At 40.5% G+C, this 22,735-nt stretch overlaps 1 protein-coding gene across 1 annotated transcript; it reads right to left on the bottom strand.

Moving 5' to 3' along the window:
* Positions 1–18,542: 18,542 nt before the first annotated feature.
* LOC133481373 (galactose-specific lectin nattectin-like) lies at positions 18,543–20,207 on the bottom strand. The gene is made up of 6 exons (XM_061780654.1): positions 19,981–20,207; positions 19,853–19,877; positions 19,685–19,770; positions 19,412–19,546; positions 18,968–19,079; positions 18,543–18,797 (listed from the first exon to the last, which is right to left on the bottom strand). The coding sequence occupies exons 1-6, from the start codon at positions 20,035–20,037 to the stop codon at positions 18,715–18,717; spliced, it is 498 nt and encodes a 165-aa protein (XP_061636638.1). The 5' UTR covers positions 20,038–20,207; the 3' UTR covers positions 18,543–18,714.
* Between the last annotated feature and the right edge of the window lie 2,528 nt (positions 20,208–22,735).

Here is a 22,735-nt window from a genome sequence, read left to right as displayed (position 1 = left end):
CTCGTTGTCTCGTCAATCTGTTTGTATTTAGTTCTCTGGTTTCTTTTATTTCATTGTCGTTGTCAGGTGTCTTTGCAGTATGTCATTGTCAGGTATCATTGTCACTGTCACGTCATAGTTGCCAGTTGTGTCGTTCAGTTATTTCACCAGTCATGTCTTGTTTCTTGTTTTGGGTTTACTTAAGTGTTTCTTTGTTACTTTGTGTTTAGATTTTGGACTTTGTTAATTTAGCATTTAGACTTTTCCATGATCCTTGTTTTCCGTTGTTTTGGGAATTAAATATATATTTTTTATATACTTCCCTGCACTTGGGTCTTACTCGCCTTCGATCAAAAAAACCATATCGTGACACAATGAACGGACCAGAACAGGACCCAGCGGGAAGAATACGGCGTCACCCTGCATGCCACCAGTGTGCCTTCCAGCGCCCTCAGCCTGCCAACCATACCTACCCTCCTCCAGTAAGCCCTATCGTTCAGTCTTCTCTGTCCTTTTCACCTGTGTCCCCCACTTGTCGTAGTTATTCCCCATGCCCTGCAATTTTACTTCCACATTGTTTTTTAGATTCTTATTCTGACTCTGACACGGATTTTGATTTTTCTTGTTCCTTCCCTAGTTTTTCCAGTCCGAGTCAGTTTTTGTCACGTCTCCCCTTTTCCAACCCCAATGAGTCCAAGCCCAAGTCCTTTCCCTCTGACCTTTTCTTGGGCACCCGTTTGGGCATCTACCCTGCGTGGTGGCCAACGGAGCCGCCCAAGTCAAGGTCAAATTTTTTCCCTCTCGTTTTTTTCCCCGTGTTCCCAATTTCCACACCTCCAATTAAGTCACGTCCATCCAAACCTGCCCCCAAACCACCTCGTTCCGTACCACCCGTTTTTTCTAGTTTACCTTCCCGAGTCCCTGTGCACTCTGCCCTCGTTCCCTCTACTCTCAAACCTCACTGGCGGCAGGCTGAGGAATCGACTGCAGACCCCGTTCCTGCTCCTCGGCAGCTGCGGCAGGCTCCCGTTCTGGCTCCTCGGCAGCTGCGGCAGGTTCCCATTCCGGCTCCTCGGCAGTTGCGCCAGGCTCCCGTTCCGGCTCTGGCGGCGCTCGTCCAGCGGTCGCCTCCCGACCCTATTGCCTGGCCCCTGCATTACCATTGGGTTACCATTGGGAATACATGTATTCTTGTTCATGCATTGTTGATCAAAAGGTTCATTTATGGTACAGGTAGATCTCAGTTTTTTTTCATGGAAAAATTGCAAAACACTAAATGTGAAAAGAAAAAGTGCCATTTTGATATTGTTTGACAGGGCAGCACGGTGCACGACTGGTTTGCACATCTGCCTCGCGGTTCAGTGGTCATGCGTTGAAATGCGAGCTCTGGCTTTCCTGTGTCCGGTTTCCATGTTCTTCACCCTGTGTGGGTTTGAATCAGAATCAGAATCATCTTTATTTGCCAAGTATGTCCAAAACACACAAGGAATTTGTCTCCGGTAGTTGGAGCCGCTCTAGTACAACAGACAGTCAATTTACAGAACACTTTGGAGACAGAGACATTGACAAAAAACAATTGTGCAAAAAGATGCAGAGTCCTCTAGCACTTAGAGCAGTTTGAATGACTAATATTGCAATAGACCGCTGCAATGACCATTGTGCAAGGGGCGCAGAGACTTCAAGGAGTGTATGCGGTTTAAAGTGACGAGTAGTGCGATAATCTGGGACAATGTTGGTTGTGCAAATGTTACAGATACTCCTCAAACAGTGTGCAATGGAGCAGATGCTACTCTGGCATGAGTGGCCAGTATATGCAAATAGTGCAGCATGGCGAGACAACTACAGTGAGTGCACGAGTAATACATAATTGGCCCCACAGAAATGGGACAACGAACTCAAGTCCAAAAAATTGCCAGCTTGTTGAATGGAATTATAGGTTAGGTGTTTAAGAATTTGATCGCAAGAGGGAAGAAGCTGTTGGAGTGTCTACTAGTTCTAGTTTGCATTGATCGGTAGCGCCTACCTGAGGAGGTTAATGGGAGGTTAATTCCTTTCATTCATTCATCTTCCGTTCCGCTTATCCTGACGCGGGTCGCGGGCGTGCTGGAGCCTATCCCAGCTATCTTCGGGCGGGAGGCGGGGTACACCCTGAACCGGTCGCCAGCCAATCGCAGGGCACATAAAAACAAACAACCATTCGCACTCACATTCACAACTACGGGCAACTTAGAGTCTTCAATTAAAGCATCTTTTTGGGATGTGGGAGGAAACCGGAGTGCCCGGAGAAAAGCCACGCAGGCACGGGCAGAACATGCAAACTCCACACAAGCGGGGCTGGGATTTGAACCCCGGTCCCCAGAACTGTGAGGCAGCTGTGCTAACCAGTCGTCCACCATGCCGCCGGGAGGTTAATTGAAAACCCAAAAATTGTACATAGGTGAGGATGTGAGTGTGATGTGATAAGAATGCTTCTTTGTTTATACAGTATATGTCCTGCGATTGAATGGCGACCAGCTGAGAGAGGCTCGTGACCCGAGTGGGAATAAGCGGTACAAAAAAATGAGTGGATGAGTGGATGGGTGGGTCGGCTATGCAAATTGAAACACTGAGGTCCTTTGCCCTGAGAAATCCTTTGCCACCAGACCCCTTCCAATTTTAATTGAAGATCCCTCCACTAGACCATCAGTGGCTGTTAAAAAATACAAATGATAGAAAATATGTTAACATAATGACTATTTTGAATAATGCTAAAATTTTTATTGTACTAAAGGATAGCTTTGTTTTGGTTGGTGAGTTCAGTTATTTTTCCTGTATGTGCGCACTACAATTTTTGGCGCCGGTCCATTTTCACACCCAAACCATTAACCAGTCAAACAAAAATTCCAATCATCTTTGACAAACTTGTCTTGAACCAAAATGAGGTACTGGCAGCGGATGCCTTTCATGTAATTAGTTCTATTGTTTGACAGCACACGTGAGGGTGCATGGGTAATGTTTCACACAGTCACTACACAGTCACTACAGTACACACGCTTGGCAAGCAACTACTGCGATACCCCCGAAGAACTCAATTCACCGTCATCGCTGTCACCGCTTGCACCACCTCCCCAACTGCTCAATGTACACTATGGACATTTATTCTTCTGCCATGCCCATTCTTTTCATCACTAACTCTAGAAACATTAGCAGAGAGACCTCTGGAGTTCATTTCCACAACCTAAAACCTTAAAGCCTCAGCAAGTAACTACCACTTTTCATTCACATCACAGACTGGTAAAAGAGAAAGGGCCCCGGCAACCATCTTCTCGTCAGCATTTGGTTTCCAAAATATTTCCATCTTGGAGTAAACATTTTTTGAGTATTACTATCTTGTTTTTAACAGTTTACTCATGTTCCACTTGACTGTTTAGACACCACCCAAAAGATTTCCATCGTTCAGCTCAGATTTGTCGGACCTGCTCTCAATCATCCACACAAATTTGAAAAGAATTCTAATTTTACGTGATTTTAACATACACATTGATAATGAATTTTAATGAATGTGTTACTCGGTTTACACAAAAAGAAAGGACACAGACTAGACTTAATCGTCATTTATGGCCTTGATGTCATTTTAAACTGCGTACACTCGTTGAAGTCTCAGCGCCCTTTGCACAATGGCCATTGCACCGGACTATTGCAATATTAGTCATTCGAACTGCTCTAAGTGCTAGAGGACTCTGCATCTTTTGCACAATTGTAAAAAAAAAACAGATAACTATTAACCCTTTGTTGCTCAGTGACTGTTTTTTTGTCAATGTCTTTCTGTCTCCAAAGTGTTCTCTGTCAATTGACTGTCTGTTGTCGTACTAGAGCGGCTCCAACTACTGGAGGCAAATTCCTTGTGTGTTTTTTGGACATACTTGGCAAATAAAGATGATTCTGATTCTGAACCTTAGTGGTTAATTTATTGGTTATACATGTTCACTCTTAAGTGATGAAGCCACAAATCATTGTGTGAGGCAAAGTCTTGAAATGGATATTTCTTCCAAACCTGCAGCAATTTTCTATTGGAATAACTTGGCTGGATAGATTCTATGCTTTTATGTACTGTATATATTTATTATTTAATTCAGCTGTTCGAGTGGGTTTATCGATCTTAACCTCCTATTCTTATGTCCTTTAACTACTGTTCACTTTTTACCTTTGAACTTTTGTTGGATTTATCTTACCCAACATTATAAAAAATAGACACAAAAGGAATGAAGACGCTGGTTTCTTTTTCTCATGAGGAGGGCGTATGGGAGATTGTTCAGATCACAGCCTCTCAACACGCTCTAAACAATCCCCCCCCTCGCTCCTGCTTTTATTTGAAATAGGAGGGATTTACAAATCATAATGTTCTAAGCAATAAGACACAACACAAAATATTTGATAATAAGAGGGTTTTTCCCAGACATAGTATTCTAAACAATAAGACACAACACATAATATTTGATAATAAGAGGGTTTTTCCCAGACATAGTATTCTAAGCAATAAGACACAACACAAAATATTGGACCAACACTTGTCCCGACCCGACCACATCCGATCACGTCCTTGGTCCAGGCGCCCTTCCATCGGATGATGCTGAGTCATCTTTTCGAAGGCGAGACATCTAAAATCGTCCATAATACTAATGCAAGCTAAGCAAATAAATGATAACTTCTAGAATATATTTAACATTTCCCTCCTGTTTATCATGTATTTGCACAAATTCTCATATCATCTTACAGTCACTTCATTTCGATTTTTAATTGTAGAATCATTTTTATGAAACAAATACATTTACACTCAGAGTAAACTTGTCATACATGAATGTTGTAGTTTAAACATCGTAATCACCTGGATCAGGAAACAAATCAGGTAAAACAACATCATCATCATCATCGTCATTATTATCAACCTCCAATAAAGGATAAATCTGTTCCATACGGTTCCATGTGGGTTATGGCTGTGGTGATTAATTTACTGATTAATGCCCGAATGCATGGGATACAACAACATCCACAAAATGTCAGAATGGCTGCAAAAACAGCAATTGATATCAATATTGGTGAAATTAGGGTTTTATATTTACCAAAAACGTCCATTCAGTTGTTTCACAAGGAGTGTTGATTGAGGGTCCGTAGACCATCGATGGCTCTGGTCAAGCTGCCATCTGAAGCAGTATTGTTTGTTCTCCAAACATACCGCAAACACCTCCCTCTCTTGCGAGGAGCATGTCGACAGCTATGCGGTCTTTGGAACGTCCTTGAGCTGCTCGTGCACAGCTTCCAACCCACTCTGAGTCCAATTTCCTAATCTCTGTACATTGAAGTGGATATAGTTTATCCCATCAACATTTTTATTAATCGTACACCAACAGCATATGAAGTATTCAAATCCTCCTGCAACTTGGTCAGCTAATTTGTATTGATTAGGAACCCCACGAGGAACATGTATGTTTTATGTTGGATAATTTTGCCTCTGCCAGGATAAATCTCTTTTTTGTCAAGTATGTCCAAAACACACAAGGAATTTGTCTCCGGTAGTTGGAGCCGCTCTAGTACAACAGACAGTCAATTTACAGAACACTTTGGAGACATAAAGACATTGACAAAAAATAATTGTGCAAAAAGATGCAGTCCTCTAGCAGCAGTTTGAATGACTAATATCGCAATAGTCCGGTGCAAAGATCATTGTGCAAAGGGCGCTGAGACTTCAAGGAGTGTATGCGGTTTAAAGTGACGAGTAGTGCGATAATCTGGGACAATGGTTGTGCAAATGTTGCAGATGCTCCTCAATCAGTGTGCAAATGGAATAATACAATCTTGTGATAATTATGCCGGAACTATGCGCAACAAAGGCCTGGGACCCATGCAAACAACACAATCTTTTCTCGCTACATTTGCTGCTTGTTCCATCAATAGTAACCAATTGTTATTTTGTCCTGAAACTCCTGTGACAACAAGGAACCAATCATCAGTAGTTATGTTGTTAACCATTAAAATTTGTCTACCTTTCTTTGAAGTTTTCAATGGCATTTTTGGTTTAACACGGTTCCTATAACACAATACTACTTGGAAGTGGGGATCTTTTCCACCAGAATAGGCCCACAAGCTCACTATCAAACACATTGGGTGACTTGTATTTCAATATTAAACTATGGGCCGTTTTGCTTATGTTAAACTTCTTTCTTTGTTCTTTTGCTGTTCTTTTTGACCAACTGGACCAATCATAACCTGTTTCACCAATAAGGTGTTTCCATTTAAAACCTATAGTTGCATACCAGTCATATCTAAATCCCCAATTCTGCCCATTCTCTTGAGCATCATTGGTGAGAGCCGCATATGGAATTATGATTAAAGCAGCTTGATTTTGGGGGCACAAAATATTAAACCGTTTTGCCGCATTTGGAGGCCATGCCCACAATTTTGATCATCAGCTGTACTCCTTTTGATACGAGTTAATGATTCAAAAAAAAAAATAATTGTTATTATTATTATTATTGGGTTCGTCATATTGGTCCAGTTGGTAGGTGATTTTCTATCTAAAAAATGGGTTTTATCATTGAGGGTGGGACGTCCCATGTACCACAAAAACAAAACCAACACCATAGTAGCCAAAGTTGCTACGTAACAACTTATTGAATCTCATAACCAACGTGGGTGTGCCTTTCTGCTGAGTTCTCACTAAAAGGGTTGGTGTCTTTTTTCTTCACTGACCAGCAAGCGTTTTCAGAATCTACACATCTGCTCCCGCTCCGTTATCAGACTTTTGCTCAACTTCCCTATTTGAGTACTCAGCTGAAATGACTCTTACAGTGTGTTAAATGAACCCACGTGTTTCTTTCTGCTATTTTTTAGGGCTGTAAAGTGTCAATCTATCTGTGCCACCATCCCTCCGGTTGAGACGTGACACAGCATGTCTCAATATAGCAGCCCATTTGAATAGGTTTTTTTTTTTTTTTTTTTTCCTGTGCTAATGTAAATTTCATTTTTTAGTTTTGCACTTTGTTTTTCCCAATAATTGCGTTCTTGTTGTGGAATACTCATATTGGCTATCAGTATAGATTGTACCATCTTTATTTATCATTAGTTTGCATGCCTCGATTAATGCTACTAATTCAGCAGCTTGTTCAGCCAATTCCTGTCAATCATGCTGCGTGCCTTCATCAAGTAAGGGTATTAGTGTGGCTCGATTTAAGGTTGTGCATCGCTCAACAGTCAAATGTGGTTCTGATAGCAAGATGGCAATGCAAGATAAATGTCTTGCAGGTGATTTGCAATAGGAGAGCAGACACTGTATGTGGGACCTTTAGGGTGAACTGCTCTCTAGTTGAAAAATAAGCTATTGGTCTTAGCTTATCACCGTATTGTTGTGTAAGTATGGAGGTCATGCAATAGCTTTTACAATCTACCATTTGAATGAATGTTTTATCATTAAATTTGGAAGGCCTAGCGCAGCACTGGACACCAAATGTTGTTTAATGTCACAGAAGGCCTTTTCTGCCTCTGTACTCCATTAAACAGGTGATGTCATTTTAAGATTGTTTTTATACATTAATTTTGACAATGGGTCAACAATTTCTGCATAGTTTGGAATCCATGCTCTACAATAATTTGTCAGACCTAAAAATGATTATTATGTTTCTTCGTCTGTGGTTTAGGATTTTTTAAGACTATAGCTCTCCTGTCTTCTAATATAGTCTTTCCTCCTATACTTAAATTATGGCCTAGATATTTAACTTGTCTTTTACATCATTGCAATTTATTTTTGTTAACTTTATGTCCCTCTTCTGTTAGATGATGCAGTAAGGTCAATGAATCTTTGCATGTGTCTTCATCTGTAGATGCCAGAAGACATCCGTGTTGTCATAACTTGTGAATAATTAGTTAGACTTTCACAGTAACCTTGCGGTAATCTAGTAAATGTATATATATATATTTTTTTTCTTCTCAAATGTGAATGCAAACCAAAATTGACTGTTATTTTCTATTGGTACTGAAAAGAATGCATTAATGCATTAATGCATTAATGTCCACTACTGTAAACACAGTAGCGTCTGGTCTTAATGAATTTAACAATGTGCGTGGGTTTGGTACGCATGCTCTGTATTACTGCAGCTCATCACATTCTTTTTTATCTTCTATTTTTGTGATAAGCTCCAAGGCTGCAGACAACAGGGCTTTTCCCACGTTTAACGGTGGCTTGTCTTTTATTTTTTATATAATTAAATTCCTGCAACGCGGCTATTTTTTGTGTATTTAACCAACCATTAAAGCCGTGTTCGGTTATCCCTGTCTCTAAATATAAAATTTTATCAGGATCCTGTTTCTTTTTTTCTTTTAAATTTAATTTAATGAACCTCCAACCTTTACACTGCAGTGTATTCCTGTTTTTTATTTTACTACTTCCTTTCCCCATTTGAAAGAATTTGGTTCAGTGTAATACTACCTAGGGTAGTCTAGAACACTGTTTCTTTTCAGTAGGACGGTGATTCAAATTTACTTTCTGTGGTAATTCTCACTTCAACTCTTTCGAGTGGAGAATTCTTGCCTTTGCATCCACAAAAGTCCACCGTTTACTTTCCCACTGTTTTGGTATGGAATGAAAAACCTAGTGGTTTCCCATTTCCCATTTACACTCTCATTCAAACAGTTTTCATTCACACTGGCTCGTCAGAGGACTCCGCCGTCCCATACGGAATTTAACTACGTCTGTCAACAGCTCATTAGAGGACTCCGCCATCCTATACGGAATTTAACTACGACGCCACGAAACTTTCCTAGTTTCTTTATTCTACCCGCCATTGACTAGTATTCACAGGGTTTATTAAACACGGAATTTAAGTACGTACAGGACTCCGCCGTCCTCGCGGAATTTCTGGACTCAGGCGTCCTTTTTCCTAAAAAAAAAAATTTAAATTTAACTCACCAGTCGTCTTCAATCCTGTGGATTGTCGTCAACCTTCAGATCCCAGTTGAGGAGAACGAAGACCAGTCCCGTAAAGGGTCTTACTTGCCGTGGCCACGGTCTCTTAACTGGAAGTCGGCTCCACAACTGGAATCCTCGGGTGTGTTGACATCCGGCTCGAAGGACCAATTTAATGTTGGATTTATCTTACCCAACATTATAAAAAATAGACACAAAAGGAATGAAGACGCTGGTTTCTTTTTCTCATGAGGAGGGCGTATGGGAGATTGTTCAGATCACAGCCTCTCAACACGCTCTAACAATCTCCCCCGTCGCTCCTGCATTTATTTGAAAATAGGAGGGTTTTTCCCAGACATAATGTTCTAAACAATAAGACACAACACAAAACATTGGACCAACACCTGTCACGTCCCCGACCACATCCGATCACGTCCTTGGTCCAGGCGCCCTTCCATCGGATGATGCTGAGTCATCTTTTCGAAGGCGAGACATCTAAAATCGTCCATAATACTAATGCAAGCTAAGCAAATAAATGATAACTTCTAGAATATATTTAACATTTCCCTCCTGTTTATCATGTATTTGCACAAATTCTCATATCATCTTACAGTCACTTCATTTCGATTTTTAATTGTAGAATCATTTTTATGAAACAAATACATTTACACTCAGAGTAAACTTGTCATACATGAATGTTGTAGTTTAAACATCGTAATCACCTGGATCAGGAAACAAATCAGGTAAAACAACATCATCATCATCATCGTCATTATTATCAACCTCCAATAAAGGATAAATCTGTTCCATACGGTTCCATGTGGGTTATGGCTGTGGTGATTAATTTACTGATTAATGCCCGAATGCATGGGATACAACAACATCCACAAAATGTCAGAATGGCTGCAAAAACAGCAATTGATATCAATATTGGTGAAATTAGGGTTTTATATTTACCAAAAACGTCCATTCAGTTGTTTCACAAGGAGTGTTGATTGAGGGTCCGTAGACCATCGATGGCTCTGGTCAAGCTGCCATCTGAAGCAGTATTGTTTGTTCTCCAAACATACCGCAAACACCTCCCTCTCTTGCGAGGAGCATGTCGACAGCTATGCGGTCTTTGGAACGTCCTTGAGCTGCTCGTGCACAGCTTCCAACCCACTCTGAGTCCAATTTCCTAATCTCTGTACATTGAAGTGGATATAGTTTATCCCATCAACATTTTTATTAATCGTACACCAACAGCATATGAAGTATTCAAATCCTCCTGCAACTTGGTCAGCTAATTTGTATTGATTAGGAACCCCACGAGGAACATGTATGTTTTATGTTGGATAATTTTGCCTCTGCCAGGATAAATCTCTTTTTTGTCAAGTATGTCCAAAACACACAAGGAATTTGTCTCCGGTAGTTGGAGCCGCTCTAGTACAACAGACAGTCAATTTACAGAACACTTTGGAGACATAAAGACATTGACAAAAAATAATTGTGCAAAAAGATGCAGTCCTCTAGCAGCAGTTTGAATGACTAATATCGCAATAGTCCGGTGCAAAGATCATTGTGCAAAGGGCGCTGAGACTTCAAGGAGTGTATGCGGTTTAAAGTGACGAGTAGTGCGATAATCTGGGACAATGGTTGTGCAAATGTTGCAGATGCTCCTCAATCAGTGTGCAAATGGAATAATACAATCTTGTGATAATTATGCCGGAACTATGCGCAACAAAGGCCTGGGACCCATGCAAACAACACAATCTTTTCTCGCTACATTTGCTGCTTGTTCCATCAATAGTAACCAATTGTTATTTTGTCCTGAAACTCCTGTGACAACAAGGAACCAATCATCAGTAGTTATGTTGTTAACCATTAAAATTTGTCTACCTTTCTTTGAAGTTTTCAATGGCATTTTTGGTTTAACACGGTTCCTATAACACAATACTACTTGGAAGTGGGGATCTTTTCCACCAGAATAGGCCCACAAGCTCACTATCAAACACATTGGGTGACTTGTATTTCAATATTAAACTATGGGCCGTTTTGCTTATGTTAAACTTCTTTCTTTGTTCTTTTGCTGTTCTTTTTGACCAACTGGACCAATCATAACCTGTTTCACCAATAAGGTGTTTCCATTTAAAACCTATAGTTGCATACCAGTCATATCTAAATCCCCAATTCTGCCCATTCTCTTGAGCATCATTGGTGAGAGCCGCATATGGAATTATGATTAAAGCAGCTTGATTTTGGGGGCACAAAATATTAAACCGTTTTGCCGCATTTGGAGGCCATGCCCACAATTTTGATCATCAGCTGTACTCCTTTTGATACGAGTTAATGATTCAAAAAAAAAAATAATTGTTATTATTATTATTATTGGGTTCGTCATATTGGTCCAGTTGGTAGGTGATTTTCTATCTAAAAAATGGGTTTTATCATTGAGGGTGGGACGTCCCATGTACCACAAAAACAAAACCAACACCATAGTAGCCAAAGTTGCTACGTAACAACTTATTGAATCTCATAACCAACGTGGGTGTGCCTTTCTGCTGAGTTCTCACTAAAAGGGTTGGTGTCTTTTTTCTTCACTGACCAGCAAGCGTTTTCAGAATCTACACATCTGCTCCCGCTCCGTTATCAGACTTTTGCTCAACTTCCCTATTTGAGTACTCAGCTGAAATGACTCTTACAGTGTGTTAAATGAACCCACGTGTTTCTTTCTGCTATTTTTTAGGGCTGTAAAGTGTCAATCTATCTGTGCCACCATCCCTCCGGTTGAGACGTGACACAGCATGTCTCAATATAGCAGCCCATTTGAATAGGTTTTTTTTTTTTTTTTTTTTCCTGTGCTAATGTAAATTTCATTTTTTAGTTTTGCACTTTGTTTTTCCCAATAATTGCGTTCTTGTTGTGGAATACTCATATTGGCTATCAGTATAGATTGTACCATCTTTATTTATCATTAGTTTGCATGCCTCGATTAATGCTACTAATTCAGCAGCTTGTTCAGCCAATTCCTGTCAATCATGCTGCGTGCCTTCATCAAGTAAGGGTATTAGTGTGGCTCGATTTAAGGTTGTGCATCGCTCAACAGTCAAATGTGGTTCTGATAGCAAGATGGCAATGCAAGATAAATGTCTTGCAGGTGATTTGCAATAGGAGAGCAGACACTGTATGTGGGACCTTTAGGGTGAACTGCTCTCTAGTTGAAAAATAAGCTATTGGTCTTAGCTTATCACCGTATTGTTGTGTAAGTATGGAGGTCATGCAATAGCTTTTACAATCTACCATTTGAATGAATGTTTTATCATTAAATTTGGAAGGCCTAGCGCAGCACTGGACACCAAATGTTGTTTAATGTCACAGAAGGCCTTTTCTGCCTCTGTACTCCATTAAACAGGTGATGTCATTTTAAGATTGTTTTTATACATTAATTTTGACAATGGGTCAACAATTTCTGCATAGTTTGGAATCCATGCTCTACAATAATTTGTCAGACCTAAAAATGATTATTATGTTTCTTCGTCTGTGGTTTAGGATTTTTTAAGACTATAGCTCTCCTGTCTTCTAATATAGTCTTTCCTCCTATACTTAAATTATGGCCTAGATATTTAACTTGTCTTTTACATCATTGCAATTTATTTTTGTTAACTTTATGTCCCTCTTCTGTTAGATGATGCAGTAAGGTCAATGAATCTTTGCATGTGTCTTCATCTGTAGATGCCAGAAGACATCCGTGTTGTCATAACTTGTGAATAATTAGTTAGACTTTCACAGTAACCTTGCGGTAATCTAGTAAATGTATATATATATATTTTTTTTCTTCTCAAATGTGAATGCAAACCAAAATTGACTGTTATTTTCTATTGGTACTGAAAAGAATGCATTAATGCATTAATGCATTAATGTCCACTACTGTAAACACAGTAGCGTCTGGTCTTAATGAATTTAACAATGTGCGTGGGTTTGGTACGCATGCTCTGTATTACTGCAGCTCATCACATTCTTTTTTATCTTCTATTTTTGTGATAAGCTCCAAGGCTGCAGACAACAGGGCTTTTCCCACGTTTAACGGTGGCTTGTCTTTTATTTTTTATATAATTAAATTCCTGCAACGCGGCTATTTTTTGTGTATTTAACCAACCATTAAAGCCGTGTTCGGTTATCCCTGTCTCTAAATATAAAATTTTATCAGGATCCTGTTTCTTTTTTTCTTTTAAATTTAATTTAATGAACCTCCAACCTTTACACTGCAGTGTATTCCTGTTTTTTATTTTACTACTTCCTTTCCCCATTTGAAAGAATTTGGTTCAGTGTAATACTACCTAGGGTAGTCTAGAACACTGTTTCTTTTCAGTAGGACGGTGATTCAAATTTACTTTCTGTGGTAATTCTCACTTCAACTCTTTCGAGTGGAGAATTCTTGCCTTTGCATCCACAAAAGTCCACCGTTTACTTTCCCACTGTTTTGGTATGGAATGAAAAACCTAGTGGTTTCCCATTTCCCATTTACACTCTCATTCAAACAGTTTTCATTCACACTGGCTCGTCAGAGGACTCCGCCGTCCCATACGGAATTTAACTACGTCTGTCAACAGCTCATTAGAGGACTCCGCCATCCTATACGGAATTTAACTACGACGCCACGAAACTTTCCTAGTTTCTTTATTCTACCCGCCATTGACTAGTATTCACAGGGTTTATTAAACACGGAATTTAAGTACGTACAGGACTCCGCCGTCCTCGCGGAATTTCTGGACTCAGGCGTCCTTTTTCCTAAAAAAAAAAATTTAAATTTAACTCACCAGTCGTCTTCAATCCTGTGGATTGTCGTCAACCTTCAGATCCCAGTTGAGGAGAACGAAGACCAGTCCCGTAAAGGGTCTTACTTGCCGTGGCCACGGTCTCTTAACTGGAAGTCGGCTCCACAACTGGAATCCTCGGGTGTGTTGACATCCGGCTCGAAGGACCAATTTAATGTTGGATTTATCTTACCCAACATTATAAAAAATAGACACAAAAGGAATGAAGACGCTGGTTTCTTTTTCTCATGAGGAGGGCGTATGGGAGATTGTTCAGATCACAGCCTCTCAACACCCTCTAAACAATCCCCCCCCTCGCTCCTGCTTTTATTTGAAATAGGAGGGATTTACAAATCATAATGTTCTAAGCAATAAGACACAACACAAAATATTTGATAATAAGAGGGTTTTTCCCAGACATAGTATTCTAAACAATAAGACACAACACATAATATTTGATAATAAGAGGGTTTTTCCCAGACATAGTATTCTAAGCAATAAGACACAACACAAAATATTGGACCAACACTTGTCCCGACCCGACCACATCCGATCACGTCCTTGGTCCAGGCGCCCTTCCATCGGATGATGCTGAGTCATCTTTTCGAAGGCGAGACATCTAAAATCGTCCATAATACTAATGCAAGCTAAGCAAATAAATGATAACTTCTAGAATATATTTAACAACTTTTTATCCTCATTCATCCTCATCCAGAGGCACTGGCTACCACCATCCTGACTGTGAAGCCTGCTGGCGGCATCGTGCTGTTTTTTTTTTTTTTTTCCCTGCTGCAGGAACTGGGCGACTCGTCCACATAGAGGGGAAGATGACATCTGCCAAATACAGAGAAATTGTTCAAGAGAACTTGCTCCAGAGTGCTCTGGAACTCACACTAGGGCGTCGATACTAAAGCACCGGAAATGGAGGGCGTTCCAAACCGTTAATAACTCTAAATTAATATGGGACTCAACACGTAAACCAAAAGGCATTCTTTGTGCACACTTAAATATACGAAGCATTTTAACGAAAAGTGATCAGGTCAATCACCTTCTCACTGACTCAAATATTGACTTCCTCTGCCTATCTGAGACATGGCTCCATGAATCTTCGCCCTCAGCAATACTATCTGTACCTGGTTATAAAATGTTTAGAAACGACAGACAGGGTTCTAAGGGAGGAGGTGTTATGATTTATGCCAAGGACACTTTTAATTGTAATGAAATACATGTTACAGATGAGAATGGATTTGAATTTCTTGGACTAACTGTTTCTTTGTCACAGCAAATGTCTTTTATTCTTGTAGTTATTTATAGGCCTCCCTCATCAAATGCCGCTTTCTATGAAAAGCTGGAAATGTTACTGAAACAACTCAATCTTGCAAAAGAGGTGATAATAATGGGTGACCTAAATGTTAATTGGGAAATTAACAAAGTTAGGAAAAAATTGAAAAGGGTTATGGATGATATGGATATGACTCAGGTTATTAATGGCCCTACGAGAATTACAAACTCCACCCGAACTCAGATTGATCTAGCCTTTACTAATAGGCCAGAAAGGATCTTGAAGCCATACAATATGCTCACAGGATTGTCTGATCACAATCTTATAATGGTTACAAGAAAATTAAATAAAAAGCGCTTCAAACCCTTGGCCACCACTGAATCCAATAGGATACCAAAACATGAACAACAAAATTTCCAAGATTCCATCCAAGAAGTAAAGTGGGATGTATTACTCGCTGGTAAAAATTTAGATGAGGATTGTTCTAAATTTGCCAACAAAATACAATAAATTATTATACAATTTACACGGATAATTAAACTAAAAGCTAGAAAGAATGGCCTGCCTTGGTTAAACACATTTATTCTGAAACTGATGAAAGAACGCGATCATTCCTTGAAGTTGTCGGTCAAATCAGGATACAATAGACAGCACTTTATCTCACTGAGAAATAGAGTAGTGAAAGAAATAAGAAAATCTAAAGCTGACTTTTTCATTACTGCTCTGAATAGTGCGAAGGGAAATTCAAAAATAACCTGGAATTATATTAAAAAACTATTGGGTGATACACAAAATAACAAAACAAAACTAACGCAAATTCAATTAAATGGAAACATCCTGATGGAACCTCAAGTGATGGCTGATGCTTTTAACAACTACTTCATTGAATCTGTGTCAGAAATCTCTTCTAAGTTTGCAGTAAAACAAATGAAGGAATACCCTGCATTGTCTACAACGCAGTTCTTTACTATTACAAATATTACTGAGACCAAAGTTATCAATTTAATTCATTCACTCAAACCATCTAAGTCAAAGGATGTTTTTGGAATGGACACGAGCATGCTCAAAGATCTAGGTTCAACTCTTGCTCCTCCTATTGCCTCAATCATTAATCTTTCAATTTCATCTGGTCACTTTCCAAAGGCCTGGAAATCTGCTATTGTTACCCCTGTCTTTAAATCCGGTGACTCAACTTCTCTGAATAACTACCGACCTATAAGCATTCTTCCGGCCATTTCCAAAGTTGCAGAAAAATGGGAGTCAGAGCAGATTGTCCATTATTTAATCAGCAGCTCCCCCTCTCTCCACGCCATGCAGTTTGGTTTCAGATCCAAGCATTCCACTGAAATGGCTACATGCCTCTTCATTGAGAAAATAAAATCTTCTCTCGACAAGGGTGGAGTTGTAGGGGCGGTGTTCTTGGACCTCAGGAAAGCTTTTGATACAGTAAATCACTCTGTTCTTCTTACCAAGCTCTCAAAATTTAACTTCTCTCGCAAAGCTGTGAGCTGGATTGAATCATATCTGCATGACCGAACACAATCTGTATCAGTTAACAACTGCAGATCAGAGTCTCTTAGGCTAACCTCTGGAGTCCCTCAGGGATCAATATTGGGCCCCCTTTTATTTATTTAGTCTTTATATCAACGATTTGCCCACTGTTTGCTCTGAAGCAGAGTGCGTAATGTATGCAGACGACACAGTTTTCTTTGTTCATGGTCGCTCCAAAGATACTGTTGCTGCTAAACTCACTAATACAATGTCCTGTGTCACAACTTGGTTGCAGGAGTGCTGTCTACAGCTAAACGTTTCTAAAACTGTAGGCATGTATTTCACTAAAACAAATAGAGTATCACTTGACCCCGACATACTTGTTAATGGAGAAAAAATGCAAATTGTCAGCCAATACAAATATCTTGGGTTAATAATAGATTCACAGCTTTCCTTTAAAGCCCATATTGACAAATTGTGTAAAAATATCAAATTAAACCTCGCAAATTTTCGTGCAATTCGGAATGAAATGTCAACTGAAGCTGCAAAAATTTACCTGCATTCGATGATTCTTAGTCACTTTAACTATTGCATAACCAGTTGGTCCCGGGCTGGTCAGAATGCAAAAAAACCATTGGAAGTTTTGTACAAACAAGTAATTAAAGTGATGGATAAAAAACCAAGGCACTATCATCACTGTGCAATTTAAAAAAAAATACAGTCTTTTAAACTGGGACCGTCTTCACATATTTGCAGATTTAAATTTGATTTATAAAGTACTGCATGATTTGGCCCCAGCTCCTCTGGCTGAGTTCATCAGCCAAAGAAACAGCTCTGAGCGTGTCACTCGAGGCTCTGTCAGAGGTGACTGTCTCATTCCTCTGCGCAGGAGCACTTTCAGTAAGTCAGCCTGGTCAGTGAGGAGCGCTGGTGAGTGGAACTCAGTACCTGAGGAGGTTAAACTGCTTACAACATACAAGGCCTTCACAAAAAAACTGAAAATGTGGCTAGTTAACACCTATAGCTGCCAACACTAAAAGACAAGTATGTTATGTTGTCTTTTTGTTATGATCAAAAAAATTATGGTTTTATTCTCTCTTAATAGTATAGTTTGATTATGTATACTGTATTATATTGTCTCGTAGATGTATTTTACTGCTTTTTTACATCATGGCCAGGGGACTACAGATGAAAACTAGCCTTCTGGCTAATTCTGGCTTTTTTAACCATGTGTACTTCATGTGTTTTATGAAATTGCATTGTCCCCTTTCAAAAATAAACTGAACTGATTCACCTTCCAACACGACAATGACCCGAAGCACACAGCCAAGATAACAAAGGAGCGGCTTCAAGAGCAGCCTGCGGATGTCCTCGAGTGGCCCAGCCAGAGTCCGGACTCGAATCCGATCGAACATCTCTGGAAAGACCTAAAAATGGCTGCCCGTCGACGGTGTCCATCCAACCAGACTGACCTTGAAAGGATCTGCAGAGAAGAATGGGAGAAAATGCCCCAAAACAGGGGCCCTGCGATTGGCTGGCGACCGGTTCAGGGCATATCGCACCTCTCGCCCGAAGATAGCTGGGATGGGCTCCAGCAGCCCGCGACCCGCGTGAGGATAAGCGGTAAGGAAAATCAATGGATGGAATGGAAAACTATACTCAAATCAGCTTTAGAACAAGTCTGGAACATAGGAAAATGTGGAAAAAGCGGAGGGGTATGAATACTTTCTGGTGGCACTGTATGTACAAATGCAATAGCATGTGTTTACGTGCATGTTTATGCATATAGCGTTTGTCCTGTTTTGGTCATGTTTTTTTTTTACTTTGCTCTGCATTTTCCATGTATGAAAAGTGCTGTATAAATGAATTTTTGATTGCAAACATAATCAGCCGACATGGCCACGCAGCGCACCGTGGGGCTATCAATCCAGCATTGAGCTTTCTTTTTTTTTTTTTTTACCCTTTAGGACCAAAGGATTTTGATTTGGAAGACTCGTGTTGTGTATTTGAGTTCCAGTAAACGCCCAGTTGGTGCGGAGGGAAGGAATAACACTCCAACATATTGTCATGCTCAGAAAAATTTTATAATTTATTGAAAAGATACCCATGGAAATTAGCTGCACAGACAGCAATCATTAACAGTAACCTGATAATGAACATTGAAAGACACCAAAGACAGTCTTTAAGTTACCATGATTATGGAAAGACGATATAATAGAAGATTTGACGGCTGATTAGTGGCAATCTTTTTTGTCCACGGGTCTGATGCAAACAAATGGGTTGGCTTCGGTGCATTCATCATCATCCCACAACGAGTCTGCAACAAAACACAAACAACAGATAACTGTGCTACTTTCACAGAAAATAGAATGCATGTAGTTTCTTTGATTTTCTTCTTGTATTAAACATCAGGATATGCTGCAAAAATATGAAAGTATTCAGATACATGCTTTATTCTCCTTCAGAAAAATTGCTACGCATACTAACCATCTGCCTCAATCTCAACACAGTCTTCGGTTCCACCGCTGTTGCCAGGCTGGCCAGGACCAAAGTTTGTGAATTTAAAAACTTCACCACTGGTCCATGAGAAGTCGCCTTCCTGTAAGACAAAGTCACATTTGAATAAAGAATAACACCTAAAGACAAACATTTGGTCATAATTGAGGCTATGCTGTTGTCTGAATAAATGGACATAGTATGTATTTAACACGTGTAGGTGGAGCAAGAGGACATGTTCCAGGGCACTGGCTTCTCCTCCTAAGAAGTGCTAAAACTGCTCTGATGAAGACCCTCAACTCTATACTTCCTCCCTTTCAGTTGGTGACAAGATTGAGTCTGGAGGACACGTTCCTTTTTCAGGTGGCAAAAACGCTTCACGTGAGCACAAGTGACTTGATTGAATCCGAACTTTTGTACTGGTCAATGTTTCACCTCAATGGCATCGTGGCTTCCAATCCAGGTGTCAACGACAGAGCCGGCCCCCGCCCGAATCAGCTCGACAACGAGTGCGTGTTCCTTGAGGCTGGTGATCGAGACCAGATTCCCGCCAAGAAGGTTGCAGATACTCTGATGGGGAGTAAAAAACAGAGCAAATGACAGCATTTATACAGTTGCACTAGGTTTACCAGATAATAAATGTACATGTTAACGTGTTTTATTTGCAGTTAACTGTACACACAACTACTGTGTTAAGGTCTTCCATACCTCTGCATCTGAAAAGGGCCTGGGATCATGGTAGTAGACGTAGCAGTAGTTGTCCAACTGAGTCCAGCCTTTAGGACATTCATTGTCTGCAATATAATTGTTGGGCATTTAAATGATTCTGAAATATGTGATGTGAAATATAAGTACGACTTCATCACAGCTACCTACATGATATTTTGGGATTTCTGAATCCCTGTGAATAATAATAATAATAAGAAGAAGAAGAGCACAATGTTCAGTTCAGAGAGCAAAACACAAAACTATCAGTCGAGTACAGTTGTCATATTTGGACATACAGCTTGGGCCAGTGCGATGATCCCGCAAAGGACGAGCAACCGGTGAAGACGAGCCATCTGTGCCACGATACTGAGATGAATGGCTCTTATTATTCTTTTCTACTGGTTTGGGTTTGTGTAGTCAAAAGTCAGGTTTAAACATGACCATGTGTAAGAATACAAAAAATGTGATCAGAGAAATACAAAAAGTAGGATGCTAAAATAGTAATCTTACCTTTGCAGTCTTTGCTGAAAATGACAACGAGCGGCAATTTTATACCTTCGCTTGACCGCCTTGGAATGTTGTGTCCCAGGTCACATGACAAGTTAGATAAACGCAGAACAATTGCAGTACATGTTTTCATCTGAAATCCAATTTCACACCCAAACAATTAATTAAAAATAGAATCATCAAAATTGGCCTTGCACCAAAGTGACTCACAAGCTCTGAATGCTTTTGTCTAAATATGTAGTTAGGCTTGTAAGCACGCTTTGAGAGCACAGGTGAGGGTTTGTGTGTGCTACACTCCTGGGGTCGATCAATCCAGTCTTGATTCTTGTTTTTTTTTATTTATTTTTTTACCCTAACCCTAATCCACTCACACTCCCTAACCCACAAAGCAAAGCAAAACACCTCATCCCCTCGCCCCCCTAACCCTTAACCCACCAACCCCAAAATCACAAACCCTAACACCCCGCAAATTGCCACTCTATTCTCGCCATCGTCATTAGTCCTTGCGTAATACAGAAACTAAAAGACTAATGGGGTGTGTCATCATTAAAGTTCCACACAAAGCTGAACACCCGGAAAACTTCTGCGTTAACCTGGTCCAACTGACATTGGCACAACTAAATGTTGGCAAGTGAAACAGCTGCCACCCAAAACTGGCAAACAAAAATGCGCTGGCCGGGAGTCATCCACAAGATAATGAGTGTCAGCTACGAGGACAGGTTAGTTGGTCGCACGATGTTCGTGTTTAAAGCAAACAAACAAAAAGAAAAACAGTGCCACCTCCTCAACATGTCCGGTAGAATCTTTCTTGAACTCGGATATCACCTCACAATCTATCGCCCCAAAAACTATGGACAAGTTCCTCTGGCAGCGTGTTGGCTGCTCAGAATGAAACAAAATGCAACTCGAGCTGTGCAAAAAGCATTCACAATGTGTCAAATTTCCAAAGGGGAGAAAACCATGTCTTGTTCTGAGGTACTGAACAACATTTTGCAGACTTACCGTATTAATCCTTTTTAAATGTTGTCCTACCATCTCGGGACCACATTTTGATTTTATTTTCATTAAAAAAAAAATTCATAGATGAGGTATAAAACAATTTTTTATACCTCATCTATGAATATCCGTTGTAAAAATCTGTTTGGCCATCCCTGTTGATGTGTCCTTGAGCAAAACACTCTGCAGATCAGCCCGGTAATTGAGAGACTGTTCTCAATCCGGTATACGGTCTACTTCCGCATTCGGCAAAGCAGGTAAACCAGGAAGGGGAGCGTTTCAAAGCCCTTGACGGAACGTTCAACGTGCTTCTTTTTAAACACAAGATGTCACCGCAGAGCCGCCGAAGATGATAATAGACGGTGTTTACGTGTGTCATATCATATTTGTATAAACAAAGATAAAGAAAACCAAATTTGAGCAAGTTTGCCTTCACGCAATCATGTCATCAATGGTTATTATTATTAATGAATGAGTTATGCTCATTAGCATAGCATACATGTCACGTGACGTTCCGCATATAGCAGATTACCTCACCTGGTTAAACAAAAGATTTCTTTTTTTTTTTTTTGTAACCTTTAAAAATTGACTGGGTTGCCTTTTCCCACCTGCATTTTGTCCAGGTTTGGTCTTTTTTCCTATCTGTGATAGATGGGGGTGGGTCGATGGGTTTGGCGTTTCACGCCCCCCACTACTGGGACGGGCTGGACCAGTTCACTGTCTTTCCACCATCTGAGTTTTCCTGACTTTTTGGGCATGACTAAAACGAGACCCAGCGATGAACTTGCGCTTCTGGCGTGAGTCGACGGCATTCCCCCGCTATATACCGGGGCCGACTGCGCGTTGGCCTGTGTGATGAGAGAGGTGTATAGACATAGAAAATGCTCCATTAGAGGTTAGTCCCTGGTTAAATAATGTGTGTGGGAAGAATGTGGTGGTTACCCCCTTTAAAGGTCCCGTATTTCGGCTATTTAGACCTCCATACAGTGACTCTCGAACACGGACTTAGCATAAAAGTGTCAATTTCAGATAATTCACCTCTGCAAAATATGTGACTCAGGAGCATAATCGTGTCAAATAACATTTTAGTTTACACCTTGGTTTTGTCATCCGAGTGTCCAGAAAAGGCCTCTCTGACAGCTCCTCCTGTCCTCTCTCCGCTGCTCTTCTCTCTCTACACAAACGACTGCACCTCAGCGCACCCGACTGTCAAACTCCTGAAGTTTGCAGATGACACCACTGTCATCGGCCTCATCAAGGACGGTGACGAGTCTGCATATCGACAGGCAGCGGAGCGGCCGGAGCTGTGGTGCGGCTGACACAACCTGGAGCTGAACACGCTCAAAACTGTAGAGATGATTGTGGACTTCAGGAGGCATTCTTCGCCACAGCTGCCCCTCACGTTGTCCAGCTGCCTTGTGTCAACCGTCGAGACCTTCAAGTTCCTGGGAATTACAGTCTCTCAGGACCTGAAGTGGGCGACCAACATCAACTCGGTCCTCAAAAAGGCCCAGCAGAGGATGTACTTCCTGCGGCTTCTGAGAAAGC

The sequence above is a fragment of the Phyllopteryx taeniolatus genome, chromosome 1, assembly GCF_024500385.1.
Source record: "Phyllopteryx taeniolatus isolate TA_2022b chromosome 1, UOR_Ptae_1.2, whole genome shotgun sequence".
Taxonomy (NCBI): domain Eukaryota; kingdom Metazoa; phylum Chordata; class Actinopteri; order Syngnathiformes; family Syngnathidae; genus Phyllopteryx; species Phyllopteryx taeniolatus.
The sequence above is the reverse complement of the archived record's forward strand: the minus strand, read 5'-3'. Positions and strand labels throughout refer to the sequence as shown.